General features: G+C 37.5%; 1 protein-coding gene across 8 annotated transcripts in view; it reads right to left on the reverse strand.

Moving 5' to 3' along the window:
• Nucleotides 1-16,633, reverse strand: part of ppfia4 (PTPRF interacting protein alpha 4) — a 173,250-nt gene that overhangs the window by 107,796 nt on the left and 48,821 nt on the right. For all 8 annotated transcript variants that reach the window (XM_062979707.1, XM_062979705.1, XM_062979706.1 and 5 more), the window contains one exon: nt 5,891-6,757. In XM_062979707.1, the coding sequence (XP_062835777.1) occupies nt 5,891-6,127 (237 nt within the window). In that variant the 5' untranslated portion in view covers nt 6,128-6,757. Of the gene's footprint in view, nt 1-5,890; nt 6,758-16,633 lie in introns of those variants that run through there.

Genomic DNA, 16,633 nt, shown 5'->3' on the forward strand with positions numbered 1-16,633 from the left:
GCCTTTGTTTACCTACGGACCTTGATTGTTTTCCAGGACTATACCTTGCCTTGTATCACGGATTTTACCAAGTTATTCCACGGACCTTGTTCTTGTTCCTTGTTACCTTGTTCCACGTTTTAAGCCTTGCTTCAAGTATCAAGTTATTTCCTAGTCTTGCTCAAGTTTATGGACTAAAGGACCTTGTCATCTCCCCTCACTTTGCCTGGCAAAGTGAGTGTTTCGGTTATTGGATTACAACTTTGGATCATAATATTTCATATTGGACATTGCTTTTTTGGACTAATTTTGACCTTTCCTGAAAGGTCTGCTTCTGAACTAACTTTTACATTTATTTTTATTAATCTTATATATTTCCTTAATAAAGATATTAGATAGAATCTGGCCTCTGCGTATGGTTATTGGTGCTCTGTAGCCTGGGTCGTGACAATGGCTGAGTTGGGATTTGAACCCAGCTCATCATCATTTAACATTCATATACCACTACAGGCAGCCCCCAAGTTATGAACAAGATATATTCTATAGGTTTGTTCTTAAGATGAATTTGTTTGTAAGTCAGACAAGGTACATTTTTAAGTGGAATCCCAGCTAAATATATATGTATATATAAGGTTTGGATAGCATAAGAAAGGGTTAACTACCCCTGTGGTGTTTGTTTTGCTGTCCGTGCCCGTGTTCGGAAAATTTCACCTCACTTCCTGTCCCTATGATAAATGGATTTTGAAAAAAAAATGCTTGTTTTTTGTTTTGAAAAAAAATGGCTTTTGTGGATAGTGTGGTTAATAGTGTTAAATCTTTTATATATTGTATTTTACTATGTTATTTAACTATTTTAATTGTTTTATTATTTTATTGTATTATGATATACTGGTAGTGACCCTGCTAGTTGTGTAAGCCGCCCTGAGTCCCCTCGGGGAGAAGGGCGGGGTAGAAATATCGGGAATAAATAAATAAATAAATAAATAAATAGTGAAGATATTGTTTTAAATGCTTTGAATGTTTTAATGTATTTTATAATTCTATTTTAAACAATTTATTTTAATTGTACATTGTTTTAAGGCATTGAATAGTTGCCTTGAGTCCCCTCCGGGGTTGAGAAAGGTGGGGTATAAATGTTGTAAATAAATAAATAAAAAACAAAGATTGGTGATAAAGTTTCAGAGGAGACATCTTTTGCCCATGTAACTCCTCCAGGAGTGAATTTCACTTCTGAGGGACAGATTTCTCTCACTTCCTGTTGTCTACCTGTACACTTCATTGATTTTCAGACAATATACACTTTGTTTAGCCTTGATCTTGCCAATTCCTAAGATGCTAAAATACTCCACACTTCCATAACAGACACAATATGTTGATCAAGAATTTTGTCCTTCACCTAGCAATAGCTCTTCACAAACTCAGGAAGTGGTCTTCTTTAAATGAGTGAGGATGCCAAATCTTGTGCATGGAAGCCATGCTCTAAGACCAACAATCACCGAGTTATAGGGAGTGAGTTATGGGAAAGATGAGGCACAATATATACACATCATTGAGTTATGGGGAGGGAGAAGCACAATATATACACACTGCAAATGTTTTACCAGGGTTTTTTGGACACAATTAAATGTTTGTGTTAGCAAGGCCTGGGCTGAACAACTCTGGACTGAACCCAAGAACACTGTCAGAGAAGAATGCAAAAAGACACTACTTGTAACCAAAAAGAAAGAGAAGCCTAAGTGGACAACTGATGAAACTCTTTAAAGATAAAAAAAGAAGCAAAAGTGAAAGGCGACAGAAATAGGGACAGAACTCTAAATACAACTGATCAGTGACTTGTGCATTATAATAATTAATAATACAGAGGGAAAAAATGAAGACAACAATGAAATGAAGAACAAGGTCTGAGAAATCAATGGGAAATTTAAACCAAGATTGAGGATATTCTACAGTAGCAGAAAAAACACAACTTGATGAAGTAGAAATAAAAGGATAATTGAAACAATGCATCGAAAAACTATGTAAAAGAGAGAAAAAGATGAAGGAAGATTTAAGGAAGAATAATTTGAAGATAAACCTACAAATTTTAGATAGTGAATGGATACCAGAAATTGCAGTAATGACAGGGTCACTGGATTAATCTCACATGCAAGCAAAATAATGCTCAAAATTCTACAACAAAGACCTTTACCCCATATGAAACAAAAATGACCAACATTGAAGCTGAGTTTAAAAAAGGAGAGCAGTATGGATTACACTGCAAGCACACTAAAGAATTTCAAAAAATAAAATTAACCTGTGACTTATATATTATAGCAATGCCTTTGCGCAGGTCATAAAAAGTTTGCCACAATAGTTGTCCTAATACATAACTTTTATTGGGGAGAAGAGATATTCATCAGACAGAGAATAGAGAACAGAGAACAGAGAAATGGAATGGTTTCCAACTGGCAAGGGGGTTAGGCAAGGCTGCATTTCATTCCCCCCCCCCCCCCATCTGTTTGACTTTTGTGCTGAATATTCTAAACGTAAAGCAGGATTAGACTCAAAAGAATGATAAAAACTGCAGGAAGGAACATCAGAACTTTAAGATACCATACTACTAGCCAAAAACAGCAAAGACTTGAAATAATTACTGAAGAGCAAAAGCAGATTTACAACAGAACATTAGGAAAAGAAAAATTATGATTTTCATAACTTTAAACCAGAGTATAAAGAAACTGAAACAGTTCAAGGTTTTCCATATCATGGTTTACTCATTAATCAGAAGAGATTACAGTCAAGAAATCGGAAGAACGTTGGGACTTGGAAGGTTAGGTATGAAGAAACTAGACAAGATCCTGAAGTGTAAAGGTGTATCATCATTGTATACTAATGTTAGGATAGTCCATGACATCATATTCCCAATTTCTATGCATGGTTGTGAAAGCTGTGGGGGGGTTAGGACAAAGCTGATACAAAGAAAATCAACTAATCAGAAATTAAGTTCCACAGAAGAATTTTCTGGACATCATGGACTTCCAAGAAGACACATAAATGGGCCATAGAGCAAATAAAGCTCTAGAGGTCAAGGTAACTTAAATGAAATCACTTTGTAAATAACACCGAAAGACATGACCAATTATGAAATACAAAAATGTTTGGCAAGGTAGAAGGCAGTAGTAAAAGAGGATACCAGAATAAAGACAGTAAATAAGGAACACCACTCAGAAACAGGAGAACTCCAGACAGCAAGCAATCAAGCGCCAGTTAACACCTCCCAAACAGAAGATGCCTCTAGGCAACAAAGTTCAGGCTACCTCTATGCAAAGACCCTCACTCACTGACTTTTCAGCTGTATGGCTACTCAATGCTATTCAAGCTTGCTAACTGCAACATTCATTTAAAAAGGTAAAGGTTTCCCCTGACGCTAAGTCCTGTCATGTCTGGGGGTTGGTGCTCATCTCCATTTCTAAGCCGAAGAGCCGGCGTTGTCCATAGACACCTCCAAAGACATGTGGCCGGCATGACTGCATGGAGCGCCATTACCTTCCCGCCAGAGCGGTACCTATTGATCTACTTACATTGGCATGTTTTCGAACTGCTAGGTTGGCAGAAGCTGGAGCAACAGCGGGCGCTTACTCCGCTCCCGGGATTTGAACCTGGGACCTTTTGGTCTGCAAGTTCAGCAGCTCAGTGCTTTAACACACTTCACCACCGGGGCTCCTTGCAACATTCATACTTGCTTTAAATAGAAAAGGGTTCTTCCTCCCACCCTGAACCTTCCACAAATATATATATACACTCCACTCCCTTCACTGCCAACAGAACCTCTGAAGATGTCGGCCACAGTTGCAGGTGAAACATCAGGAGAGTATGCTACTGGAACATGGCCATACAGCCTGAAAAACACACAGCATTCCCATAAGGAAACCATCCACAATATTTTTACAGTTGCACTGATGAGTTTCAATGCATCCCTTCATGCTGCTGTAAATATAGGTAGTATAAAGGGATTGCCATAAAACTAACAAAGAAGTATATACCCCTGAACAGCCAGGAATGTATCTGTTTGGGACGAATTAAGTAGACAAAGCAATTATATCACTACAAAGGAATCGCTGAAATTCCAATTGAACGGAATTTCACTTAGAAGCCTTTGCTTGATTCAAGTACCTCCCTTCAGGCACTCCATAAAAAAATAATAAGGTTACCTTTGGCACCAGCTCTGGAATCATCCCTAGATTCTAGCACCATCTACAGGAACTAACAATCCATAACAATGTACCAGAATCTTAAGTATAGGTGACATTCACAAGAACAAAAACCACATTATACAAAGTGCTCATGTTCAAGTAAATTTGAAATGCTAGTTAGACATTTACTACAATAAAAATATCTTTAGATATGCATACTAAATATGGACTTAAAATAAGATGGGCAACAGCCATAGCAGAAGCCACTTTTCAGGCTGGTCAAACACATGCAGGTTAAACTTTTTAGCTTATTGTTTGCTTGCTTTTTTAGCTTTTCTTTTAAAAAGAAACAGCAGCAGAAATATTTGCTTTCAACTTTTAAAACTTTTGTTACACTTTTGACGATGAGCAAATCAAGTACCCTCAAACGCCTTGCCATGAAGTTATTTTTATTCCATCAATTAATTGACTTCAGTATTTCTTACAATCCTTAAACCTACTCATTTTATAATGTAATTTACCTGTATTAAAAACAGTAAAATTACAAAACAATGCATCTTTATTGTAAAAATAAATTAAAAATTAAAATTATGATACTAACCATTCCTTTAACTAGTAAATTAAGAGCCTCTCTGCCCATGTCACCCTCCACTGCGAGTCTGGCTCCTCAACAGAAGCCTGTCTTACATGAGAGACCTTACTTGCAATTGTACTACCATCAGCATAGTCTCTTCTCTTACACACCATTCTACACTGCTGTGCCATCGTGAGTTGCAACAATATATTATGTATTTCGTACCAAGATTTGAGAACAGTATTTCATCTTTGCACTTACAGCATTTCAAAATCTATACCATCTGGCACAGACTTCTGAAGAAACAATTCAGGTACTATTTTCCTGGTAATAGAGAGAATATAATACATACACACCCCAGGCATGGGTGACATTCAAATTCCAGGCTTTAATAGTACCCTGAGATGAGCCCACAAAGTAACACTTCCCACAGTAGTCCACTGCTCTAATGTTTAAAGAGGAGCTCTTGTTCTCATCTACAGTGCCAGTATTTTCAAGATACCAAAAGGCTCATTATTTCATTTTTTTAATCTTAAGCCATTATCCAGCACAATTGAATGGAATGTTTGCAGAGATAATATTTGGAATACAGTATTACCAGAAAGATACCATTTAAAGTTTGAACAACCCCACTTTAAATATGACACAGCTCCCTTCAAAGCCTTACTTCTGAAAGAATGGCAGAAGCAATATTAAAAGCATGTGTACCCACTCTTTCCACACTACTCAGGATTAAGGCTGAAATCTGGCACATGCCTACTTGAAAGTCTCAATGAAGACAGTGAAGCTTATTTGTTCCCTCCGTCTTTACTAGCAAGGTTGTAATGCAAGAGGAAACAGGCTGCCCCTCATTACATCACAATAATAATGAAACTGTGTTGTCGAAGGCTTTCATGGCCGGGATCACAGGGTTGTTGTATGTCTTTCAGGCTGTGTGGCCATGTTCCAGAAGTATTCTCTCCTAGAATACTTCTGGAACATGGCCACACAGCCCGAAAGACATACAACAACCCAATAATGAAACTAGTTAATCTTTTTTAAAAATTTAAATTAGGGATTAGAAAAAAATATTTCTCACCCTTAGACATAAATTAGAGCACATGACAAAATTACATCCCTGGTGCCTTCTTCAACTGCCACAAATTTTCCATATTTATGTTCTTACCTGAGGTAAAGCAGAGTTCAGTTGCCTCTGTAACTGGTCTCGCTCATGCAAGGTATCCTGTAGCCGGCCCTGAGTCATAGACAGAGTCTCACGTGTTTCCCGAAGTGTCTCTAGGAGCTTATCTCTCTCATCAAGCATGTTGACCATCAGCTGTTCAAAGTTGGCATCAGAATCAGAGCCAGGCTGTGACCCCAAGGGGTCACTCTCACTGATGGTAGGCATTACTTCACACATCATGGCAACACTTGGAAAATGCCCTGTGATACAGAAAACTTAGAAGTTGGCAGGAACTTTCTTCTCAGAATGCGTCTTAAAGCTATTGAAGCAGCAAGCTAAGGTCACATAGTTACTGGAACTCAACGTAGGATATAGCAGCTGGCACATGTGGACCGAACGGTAAGGTCCGTAAACCTTCCATTTCCCTATGCAAACAAATAAAGATTACATTACTCCTTATAAAATCTGAGAAATCATCACAGCATTATTAATGTTGAAAGTATGACATAATTAAGGCCAGGAAGGTCCCCAAAATAAATTGACAGTATGGTCCGGTGAGAGTCATTCCAAGATTGATATCCTTCAGATTTCTTCAGTGATTGTCACCAGCCATGGCATGGGGCTCTATGTTGTTCAGAAAAATAAACTGCTCTCTTTCAGCACGAGCTTCGGTGTTGTCTTGAGAGATTCAAAGATGTTAGAAAAACTGTGAAACATTTCCCTTTTCCTGAGAGCAGTAATAAAAGATCAGCTTGGATGGTTCAACCAATGGCTTCTGAAGTCTCAAGTGGCACCGGGCAAACTGGATATTTTCCATACAAAGTCACATGTTTGCCAAAGACTCTTCCTCTTTCATTCTTAATGTAGGACCTGTAGGTGGGACAATGGTACAAATTACGTTAGAGTTTACCTACTCCTTTATAACTCTTCATTTCCAAAATTTAAATCAATACTTAAGACTTCTTTGGTTTTAAATATTTCTGTTTATATTCTGAATTATTAAACTTCCTTCACATTCGGATAATAGCCGCATCTTTAAAAATGCAATGGTACTGCTTGATGACAAAAATAAACAACAAATTATAGATTAGCACTATATAGGATGAATAAAAATATAAGCTTCCCAAAATTAGCTGAAACAAATTCAAAACAAAGGAAATAAGACAAGACAAACATAATGCCATTGTGAATACATTAATCTGGTATAAAAATCAAGGATTTAAAAAAAACAGATTTTAAAAATGCATGTCCTCTCTATAGATCCCTCCACTGCAGCTGGAATCGGCAAAGAGGAACTGGGAAAGGCAGGCAAAAAAAGAGAAACCAGCTGCTCCTTTCAGCACACCAGAGGAAATCAGCAGAAGTGATGGGCAAAGAAACATTTGTGATAAAAAGGGAAATTAAGGGCAAAATCATAGGTGAGCAAATGTGAGGTGCATAGATCTGTCTTTTTGTTTGTTAGATTAGTATACATGTGTATATGTTTGTATATGTGTGTTTTATTTTTCTGTTTATGTTCTATTATTTTAATATGTATAATAATAATAATAATAATAATAATAATAATAATAATTTTATTTTTATACCCCGCCCCATCTCCCCGAGGTGACTCGGGGCAGCTGACATGGGGCCAAGCCCAGGCAACAAGCAATATAAAACTCAGCAATAAAAACAAATCATAAACAAATAAAAATCACATATACCAATAAACAATAAGCACACTTGGATAAAAACCTGGGTTGGCTCCTTAAAAGGGTAGTGGGCCAGAAAAGTGCAAATAGTTTTATACAGTACAGATTAGGAAAGAGGTAGGTACCAGGGACTATTATCCCATTAAGGTGCTGGAGGAGGCATACACCTAAAGACTATATATGGCAAGGAGTAAAAATGCTATAAAAATAGAATGGACAAACAGGGCAATCTCAAACTAAGGAAATCAGTCGCCAAAAGCCTGTTGGAAGAGCCAAGTTTTCAGGCTCTTCCGAAAAATAAAGAGGGTAGGGGCCTGCCTAATCTCCCTGGGGAGAGAGTTCCAGAGCTGGGGGGCCACTATGGAGAAGGCCCTCTCCCTCATCCCCACCAGTCACGATTGCGACGGTGGTGAGATCGAGAGGAGGGCCTCCCCTGATGAACGGAGAGACCGTGCAAGTTCATAGGGGGAAATACAGTCACAAAGGTAGGTTGGTCCTGAACCGTTAAGGGCTTTATAGGTGATAACCTTGAATTGGGCTCAGAAAATAAACGACAGCCAATGGAGCTCCTTAAACAGGGGGGTAGACTGCGCCCTGTAATTTGCTCCAGTTAGTAGCCTGGCTGCCGAGCGCTGGACAGTTGAAGTTTCCAGGCCGTTTTCAAGGGCAACCCCACGTAGAGTGCACTGCAATAATCCAGTCTAGAGGTAACTAAGGGATGGACCACCATGGTCAGATCTGACTTCTCGAGGTACAGTCGCAGCTTGCGCACAAGCTTTAATTGTGCAAAGGCCTTCCCAGCCACAGCTGACACCTGAGCATCAACTGTCAGCTCTGAGTCCAGGAGGACTCCAAGCTGCAGACCTGCGCCTTCAAGGAGAGTGTGACCCCGTCAAGCACAGGTTGCCACCCTATGCCCCGATTAGACTGACCTGGAAGACCTCTGTCTTGTCGGGATTAAACTTCAGTTTTTCGCCCTCATCTAGGCCAACACAGCGGCCAAACACTGATCCAGTATCCAAGGGGCTTCCTTGGATTTAGGTGGAAAAGAGTAGTAGAGTTGGGTGTCATCTACGTAGAGATGGCACCAAACTCCAAAATTCCAGATGACTGAGTTCATACGGACCAGGCTGTGGCGCAACTGATTAGTAGCCAGCAGCAATAAATCACCACTGACTGTGAGGTCATTGGTTCAAAGCCCGGGCCGGGATTAAAGCTCCCAACCATTAATAGCCTAGCTTGCTGTCAACCTAAGCAGTTCAAAAGCAGGTGTGTCTGTAAATAGAAAATTCTAGGTACCACGTAATGCAGGGAGGCTAATTTAACTTAATTTATGACACCATAAAACCGCTGATGGGGTGCGAAGAACATGAGGAAGTACTACCATGGAAACTGTCCTTGAGCCTAGGATACGGGATCAAAAGTGTTGTACCAAAACAATTAAGGAGTGGGGGTAGGCAAGACACCTGCCTTGAGCAATCTGTCTGGAAGATGGCAGGAAGTAGCTTCCTTGCCATTCCTCTGATGGGTAGCAGGGAGGAATCGAAATCCGGGGGGGGAGGAGGAGAGGGGAGGAAGGGAAGGGAGGGTACAGTTATTCAGAATCGTGATATAAAGGGAATGAAAAACAAAATGAATGTCACGGTGACTCATTTAAATGTTGATGGGTGATTTAAATATTATGTCAGTGAATATCAACAGTTTGAAATCAGAAGTTAAAAAGCATAGATTAAGCAAACTCCTAACTGAAAATCAGTTAAGAGTTGCGTTTTTGCAGGAGACCCACTGAGAGAAAATATCAAAACTGTTAAACATTACTAATTGGGAAGCTCAGTTTGAATCCAAGGGTACAAGCAAACCTTGAGGAGTAGCCATTGTAATAAAAAAATGACCTAAATTTCAAAACAGGGAAAGCCGCCTTGAGTCCCCCCGGGGAGAAAGGCAGGGTAAAAATGATGTAAATAAATAAATAAATAAATAAATGCAGATGGCGGTGGGAGATTTATAATGGTATGTGGGTAAATAAATAATTGTAAAGTTTAACTTATCAGTGTTTATGGTCCCAACCAGAGGCAAAAAAAGATTCATTAATAAAATATTTTTTAAAAAATAGATAAAGAGGCAGAGGGGGATATAATTATTGGAGGTCAGCTGAATTTAGATCTATAAGAAAAGGAAGAATAAGAGGGCTCCAAATAATGGGGAAGAAAGTAAAGTTAACTTTAAGAAATTGAATTCATATTTTGTAATTTATAATGTATTTTAATAGTTTTAATTGTTTTATGCACTGTTTTATATTGATTTGTATGGGCATCGAATTGCTGCCATTATTGTAAGCCGCCCTGAGTCCCTTCGGGTGAGAAGGGCGGGATATAAATGTGAGAAATAAATAAATAAATAAATATTTGGGAAGTCAATGAAAGAATTGGAGAAAGAGTTGACACCACCACATATTGTTCAGGCATAATTCATTTTCCACACTAGATTACTTTTTTGTTGGTAATAATAATGCTTGGCTTATAATTGAAACATCAGTGGGAAGTAGGTGGCCAGGAGATCATGCACCGCTCTTCCTTAAATTAGGAATCAGTAGTAGGAAGACAGAATACAAGGGAAGATTTAACCCTCTGGTTACATTTAAGGAACAAAACAAACATGAGTTAAAAGAAGAAATAAAACAATATTTTAGAATAAATAGATCACCCGACCTAAAGAAAAACACAATTTGTGATGCCTTTAAAGCTGTGATTAGAGGAAGATGCATTGCAATGGAAAGGGGTGTTAAAAAAGATTAAAATAGAGAAGGGAGGGACTAAAACAGAAAGGAGAAAAATTATTTCAGAACTTCCAAAAAAACCATCAGTTCAAAATAAAAAAATGATGGAAAAAGAATAAGAAGTTATTAGAAGGTTTAGAAAAAAATGAAGTAACCAAAAATACTTGTTTGTAAGAAATGACTTCCAGGTTAACTCTATAAATAACATAAAGAGAACAGCAAGTTATCTAAAAAAAGAAAGGGAGAAACATGGTAACACAATTAAAGGATGAGAATGGACAAATAAAAACCAAGGAGAAAGATCTGAGGGAAATAATGGTAAGTTATTATGAAAAGCTATATGCAAATAAAGAAACAGGAAGGTCAGAGGGAATCATTATAAGAAAATTAGACTCACAGGGAACAAGTAGGATTGAACAAAACTATTACCAGTAAGGAAATTGAAGAGGTTATTAATAATCATAAATCAAACTCTTTCCCCGGACCTGATGGTTTTACCTCTAACTTACTTGTCAATGGAACCAGAACAAGAACAATTAAGATTAAAAGCGGCACTAAATAAGTATGCCCACTCTCCCCTATCCTGTTCGCATTGGCAATAGAACCTTTAGCAAATTTTATTAGGAATAATGGCAAAATAAAAGGATATAAAATTGGGATGAAATTAATTAAAATTAATTTATTTGTGGGTGATGCCATAGTTCTAATGGGATCACCAAAGGACTCTATAAAAGAAAGTATTAATACCATAAAGAAATTTGAGAATTTATCAGGGTTGGCCATAAACATTCAAAAATCAGAAATTTTACAGAAAAATCTGACTTTGAAAAAGTTAAAAGAAATACAGACCATCTCCGGGATAAAATTAGGTGAGAAGAAGTTAAAATATTTAGGGGGTTATATTCCCAAAAATTTAAACAATATAATTCAACCAAAATTATAACCAATTATGGAAAAAGGAAATAATCAAATTCGCAGTGGGAATAATTGGAACTGGGATATGTCAAACAAAATTAAGACAGTCAAAATGATGATTTCCCCAAAATTTTATTCCTATTCCAAGTCCTTCCATATAGTATCCCCAGCAAAATAATTAAGAAATGGGACAATTCAATAAAAACTTGGATAGCAGGAAACAAAAATAGAATTGCCAATTCAGTATTTTACTCCCCAGAACAAAATAGAGGATGGGGGGCACCTAATCTACAAGACTATTTTGAAGCCTGTTAGAATTAGATTTTGATGCCTCAAAAAGATGGGTCAGAATTGAAAAAACAATAAACGGATGGCATAATTGCCTGTGTTTAAAAGGAAGGGTGGACAATAAAACTCTAAAAGAAATCAAAGGGGGACCAGTGATCTCATCCATTGAGTGCTGGAAAAAAATGGCAAGGTAAATTACCAATAAATAAAGTAGATATAATCCCAATAGATTTTTTAGACAATAAAAAGTGATAACAAATTTAAAACAAAACAGAATGAAATTTATAAGCGACCTCCTAAACCCAGATGGAACAATTAAGGATTTGGAAATGATAAAAGACAATTGTGGTCAACAGAAGACTGCATGTTTGCAACACAAGACTTCTAGCAAGCCGTCCAGCATCTAAATACATGTGTTAGAAGAGGAAGGAGTTTGCCTTCAATGCTCCTAGTCCATCCTTAAGACTAGATCAAGCTATGGCAAGAGAGGAAGCAGGTTGCATAGCTGCAGATTAGGCTACCAGGAAATTCTTCTGAGTCTTGCAAAAAAAATTCTATGATAGGGTTGCTGTAAGTTGGAGTCAACTTGAAGACAAATAACAGTAACAGCAGCAGCATTAACAACAACAGCAAGGACAAGCAGAGAACAGTTAGATTAGTTGTAAATCAGGTGAGTAAAATGAATTCTATCTTGCTACAGATGTGTGTCGTAGAAGACACATGCACTATTTCATTCAGTTGAACACCACACCAGTCAAATTGCACTGGCTAATTTTTATGCACTCTATCTCTTCAAAGAAAGAAAAAACAACAGTGTTCCTGTTAAACCAAGGTGTCAGAAAAGGAAGAACAATGCTTGGAGAATTTATCTTGTTTATGGGAAATTATGTCATTATACTTCATTTGTGACGTACTTACTATAGATTTAAGTGACGTATCTACAAAGTGCGTACATTGCCCTCTCTTGTCATCTCTATGCATGAATCTAGGACAACATGATGAGTAATCTCTGTTGCAATTTGGTACAAGAATGAGGTGTTACACATTAGATTGCAGGCAACATCTGGGACCAAAGAGGTGATAGCTTTGCTAAGAGTGTTTTCATCCTTATTACCTTGAATTGAATGGGTAGATTTCTAGATATCCCTCTTAGATACTTCACAGGAATTTCAAATTTAAGCTATACATCTTGTAACCAGGATGAGAAAGAAATTAAAAAGCTAACTTTGCCTGTATCCATAGACAAAATGTGTATGCATGATTGTAACCAACCAAGAATTCAAATCTCAAAACTTGTAATCCTGCCATGGAATAACAAGAGAGCTAGCCTGCATTTTTTTTCTTGTAACTGAGGCCACAGCAGGATGTTCAATTAATGTAAAACTAAAACATCAAATGACAACATCTGAGAATTTGTGTTAAGAGCTTTGAAGATTCTGCTGGGTATCACATACAAATACAGAAAAAGTTTTTTTTCTTGACAGAGACATTAAAATGTCTCCTTTATATATTCTGAAACTTGCCTTATATATTATCTTTATTTATACCCTGCCTTTCTCCCCATGGGGACTTACCCACATGCCTTTATCCATTCAGCCAATCTCTCTCTGGCCCTTTTAGTGAGGCAAAAAGGGCAAGGGACCAGCATATACGTGGCAGCTTTCCTTTCTCCAAGGATCCAGAAAACAACTAAAAACATGGATGTGGAAGCAAGCCTTTGACAATAGCCGACTATAATTTAAGTGATGGAGGCTTTTAAATTTATTCCAATACCAACTGGAGTTTTAATCAGTTATTAATTGGAGCTAGTTTTTTGCCTCTTATGAATAATATATTTTATTTCAGCACAAATTTTATACTTTCTGATGTTTTGATGTTAACATTTAATATTTTTATGGCTGCTTTTGTTTTTGTATTACGATTTGTTGGTGTGTTTTGGTTGCTATTATTACTATGTATATTGTATTGTAAAGATTCTAAACTCCACACAAGAATTCAAAAGATTCATTTCATCACCAAATAATATCAAATTCCGGTGTCACTGAAATAACAAGATTCAGGAAAATACACAGTACTTCTCCATTCAAGTAGAACCCCGGTGGCGAAGTGTGTTAAAGCACTGAGCTGTTGAACTTGCAGACCGAAAGGTCCCAGGTTCAAATCCCGGGAGCGGAGTGAGCACCCGCTGTTGCTCCAGCTTCTGTCAACCTAGCAGTTCGAAAACATGCCAATGTGAGTAGATCAATAGGTACCGCTCTGGCGGCAAGGTAACGGTGCTCCATGCAGTCATGCCGGCCACATGACCTTGGAGGTGTCTACGGACAATGCTGGCTCTTAGGCTTAGAAATGGAGATGAGCACCAACCCCCAGAGTCAGACATGACAGGACTTAACGTCAGGGGAAACCTTTACCTTTACCTCTCCATTCAAGTAAGATCAACAATCGAATCAAAACTCACAATTCTGCCACAGATGCTAAATAGTGAAACATGAGCAAACACGCAGCCAGAAAATTCAGCTTTATACAGGGGTAAAGTTTCCTCTTTCTTGAATTGAGAAGTGCTGCTGGCACATTTGCATTCTCTTTTAAAACGTCGAGGTAGTTGTCAGCCTCACATAAGTGTCAATATATCAATAAGCAATTATCAGTATCACTGTGGAATCATATAACTATGCAGTTACAGCAGCTCTCATTTTCCTAACACTGGCACACACAATTATTCTTCTGCATTACTCAGATTATGACAAGTGCTAATTTATTCAGAGACACTGGCACGAAGTATCACTGCCAAAATCCATGCTATAACACTCTAAAGCTTTGATGAGACACGTAATTATGCCTTGCTGTACACTGACTGCAAACTCTAATACATTATGCCCCCTGCCTTAACACACAAGTCACAATGGAAAGTGATTTCACCCTCTGGAACTCAGACAAGAACACTATTCTTGAAAAAGGGGACCCTGACCACCTATTTTATTTGAAAAATGAAAATAGCAGCATTTATCATTAGCTGTGCTTATTGGCTTCAACAGAACTCATTGGTCTACACTAACTGCAATAATTCAGCAACTGCATCTTTGGCCTCAAAAATGGAATCCACAAAATGGTGACTCGAATCAAGCCTGAAAAATCAAACATGCTCACATCTGAGAATGAAATCACAAATGCTTATACACAGAATATAAATCAAACCCATTTAAGGTAGTAACATCTATACAGTAGAATTCCACAGAACCATAGAGTTGGAAGAGACCACAAGGGCCATCCTGTCAAACTCCCTTCTATGCAGGAATACGCAATCAATGCACCACCACCACCCCCAACAGATAGCAACCCAGCCTCTGTTTAAAAACCTCCAGAGAAGGAGATTACATCACTGTTGGTGAAAGGGCTCACCTCATATATGATGCCTTTGTATGCTTTTGGAAGATTTCCTTTCCCTTTCCACGGCTCACTCTGGTGGAATCTCTCTTTTTGTAATTTGAATCCTCTGGCTTCTGTTGTAGTCTCTATAGCAGCAGAAAACAAACTTGCTCCATCTTCTGAATGATATCCCTTCAAATATTTAAAGATGGCAATAATTCATCCATCTTCCCTTCAAGCTAAACATATATAGTTCACTAAGTTACGCCTCAGACAGCTTGGTTTCCAGATCCTTTACCTTCTTAGCTGTCATTCTTCATACATGTTCCAATTTGTCAATATTCATCTTGAAGGGAGGTGGCCAGAACTAGTTGCAATATTCCAGATGAGGTCAATCCAAATTAAACAGAATGGCAATGCTACTTCCATAGATCTGAACACTATAATCCTATTGATATAGACTAAAATTGCTTTAGTTTCCTCGGCGAGTGCATCACACTGTGATTCATGTTTTGTTTCTGATCTCCACCCAGAGAGATTGTAATCATTTTCAATTACAACATTGTCTAGCCAGATGCCACCCATCCTATATTTGTACATTTCATTTTCCTGCCTAAATATAGTGCCTTATATTTATCCCTGATGAGTTTCATTTTGGTAGTTTAGACTGAGCTCTTTAATCGGTTACAAACATCTTGAATTGTAATCCTGTCCTGTGGGGTATTGATTACCCCTCCTAATTTGATGTCATCTTTAAGAAGATTAAAATAGAGAAGTAACATTAACAAAATTATGAGGAGACTGATAAACAAACAAACCAATCATGATGAGTGAATTGTATATTATGTCAGTAAACACAAATGGCATTTTAATATCGGTTAAGAGACACAAATTATCCAAACTTTTAAAGGAAAACCAAGTAAATATTGTATTATTACAGGAAACGCACAAAAAGGATAAATCCAAACTGCTAAACAACAGAAACTGGGAACTACAGTTTGAATATAGGGGTACAAATAAATCCATAGAGGTGACCATACTCATAAAGAATAATCTAAATTTCAAATTAAAAAAGGTCATTAAAGATACCAAAGGTAGATTTATAATGATAACACATAAAATAAACAATACTCAGGTAGCAGGTGTGCATGCCCCCAATCAGAGACAAATGAAATTCATAAACAAAACCTGCTCAAAAATAGGAAAACAAGCATCAGGAGATATAATAGTCTGCAGGGACTTGAACTTAAAAAATGATGAGCAAAGAAACAAGGAACTCAGAAGCAAACTGCAAAATAAATTTTAGGAAGTGGAACCTAATAGAAAAGGGGAAAGAACGGACATTCCCACTTACTTCTCACATAAGACATTCAATTTTCACTACTATAGATTATTTTCTGGTAGGTATTAATAATGTAATGCCAATAAAATAACTACTAGTGGGCAAACAATGGCCAGGAGATCATGTACCTCTCTATTTAAAATTGAAAAATTATACCAAAACATAGTGAAAAATTTGAAATTCAATCCAAAAGTTACTTCTAAAGAGACATACAGAAAAGAGATAAAAGACCAAATTATTCAATGTTTTAGCCTAAATAGAACCCCTGGAATGAATGAAGACATAGTTTGGGATGCCTTTAAGGCAGTAATCAAAGGAAAATGTATTACAATTGAGAAGGGCATAAACAAAAAAGAAAAAGGAAGACT

Source organism: Anolis carolinensis, chromosome 4 (assembly GCF_035594765.1).
Source record: "Anolis carolinensis isolate JA03-04 chromosome 4, rAnoCar3.1.pri, whole genome shotgun sequence".
Taxonomy (NCBI): Eukaryota; Metazoa; Chordata; class Lepidosauria; order Squamata; family Dactyloidae; genus Anolis; species Anolis carolinensis.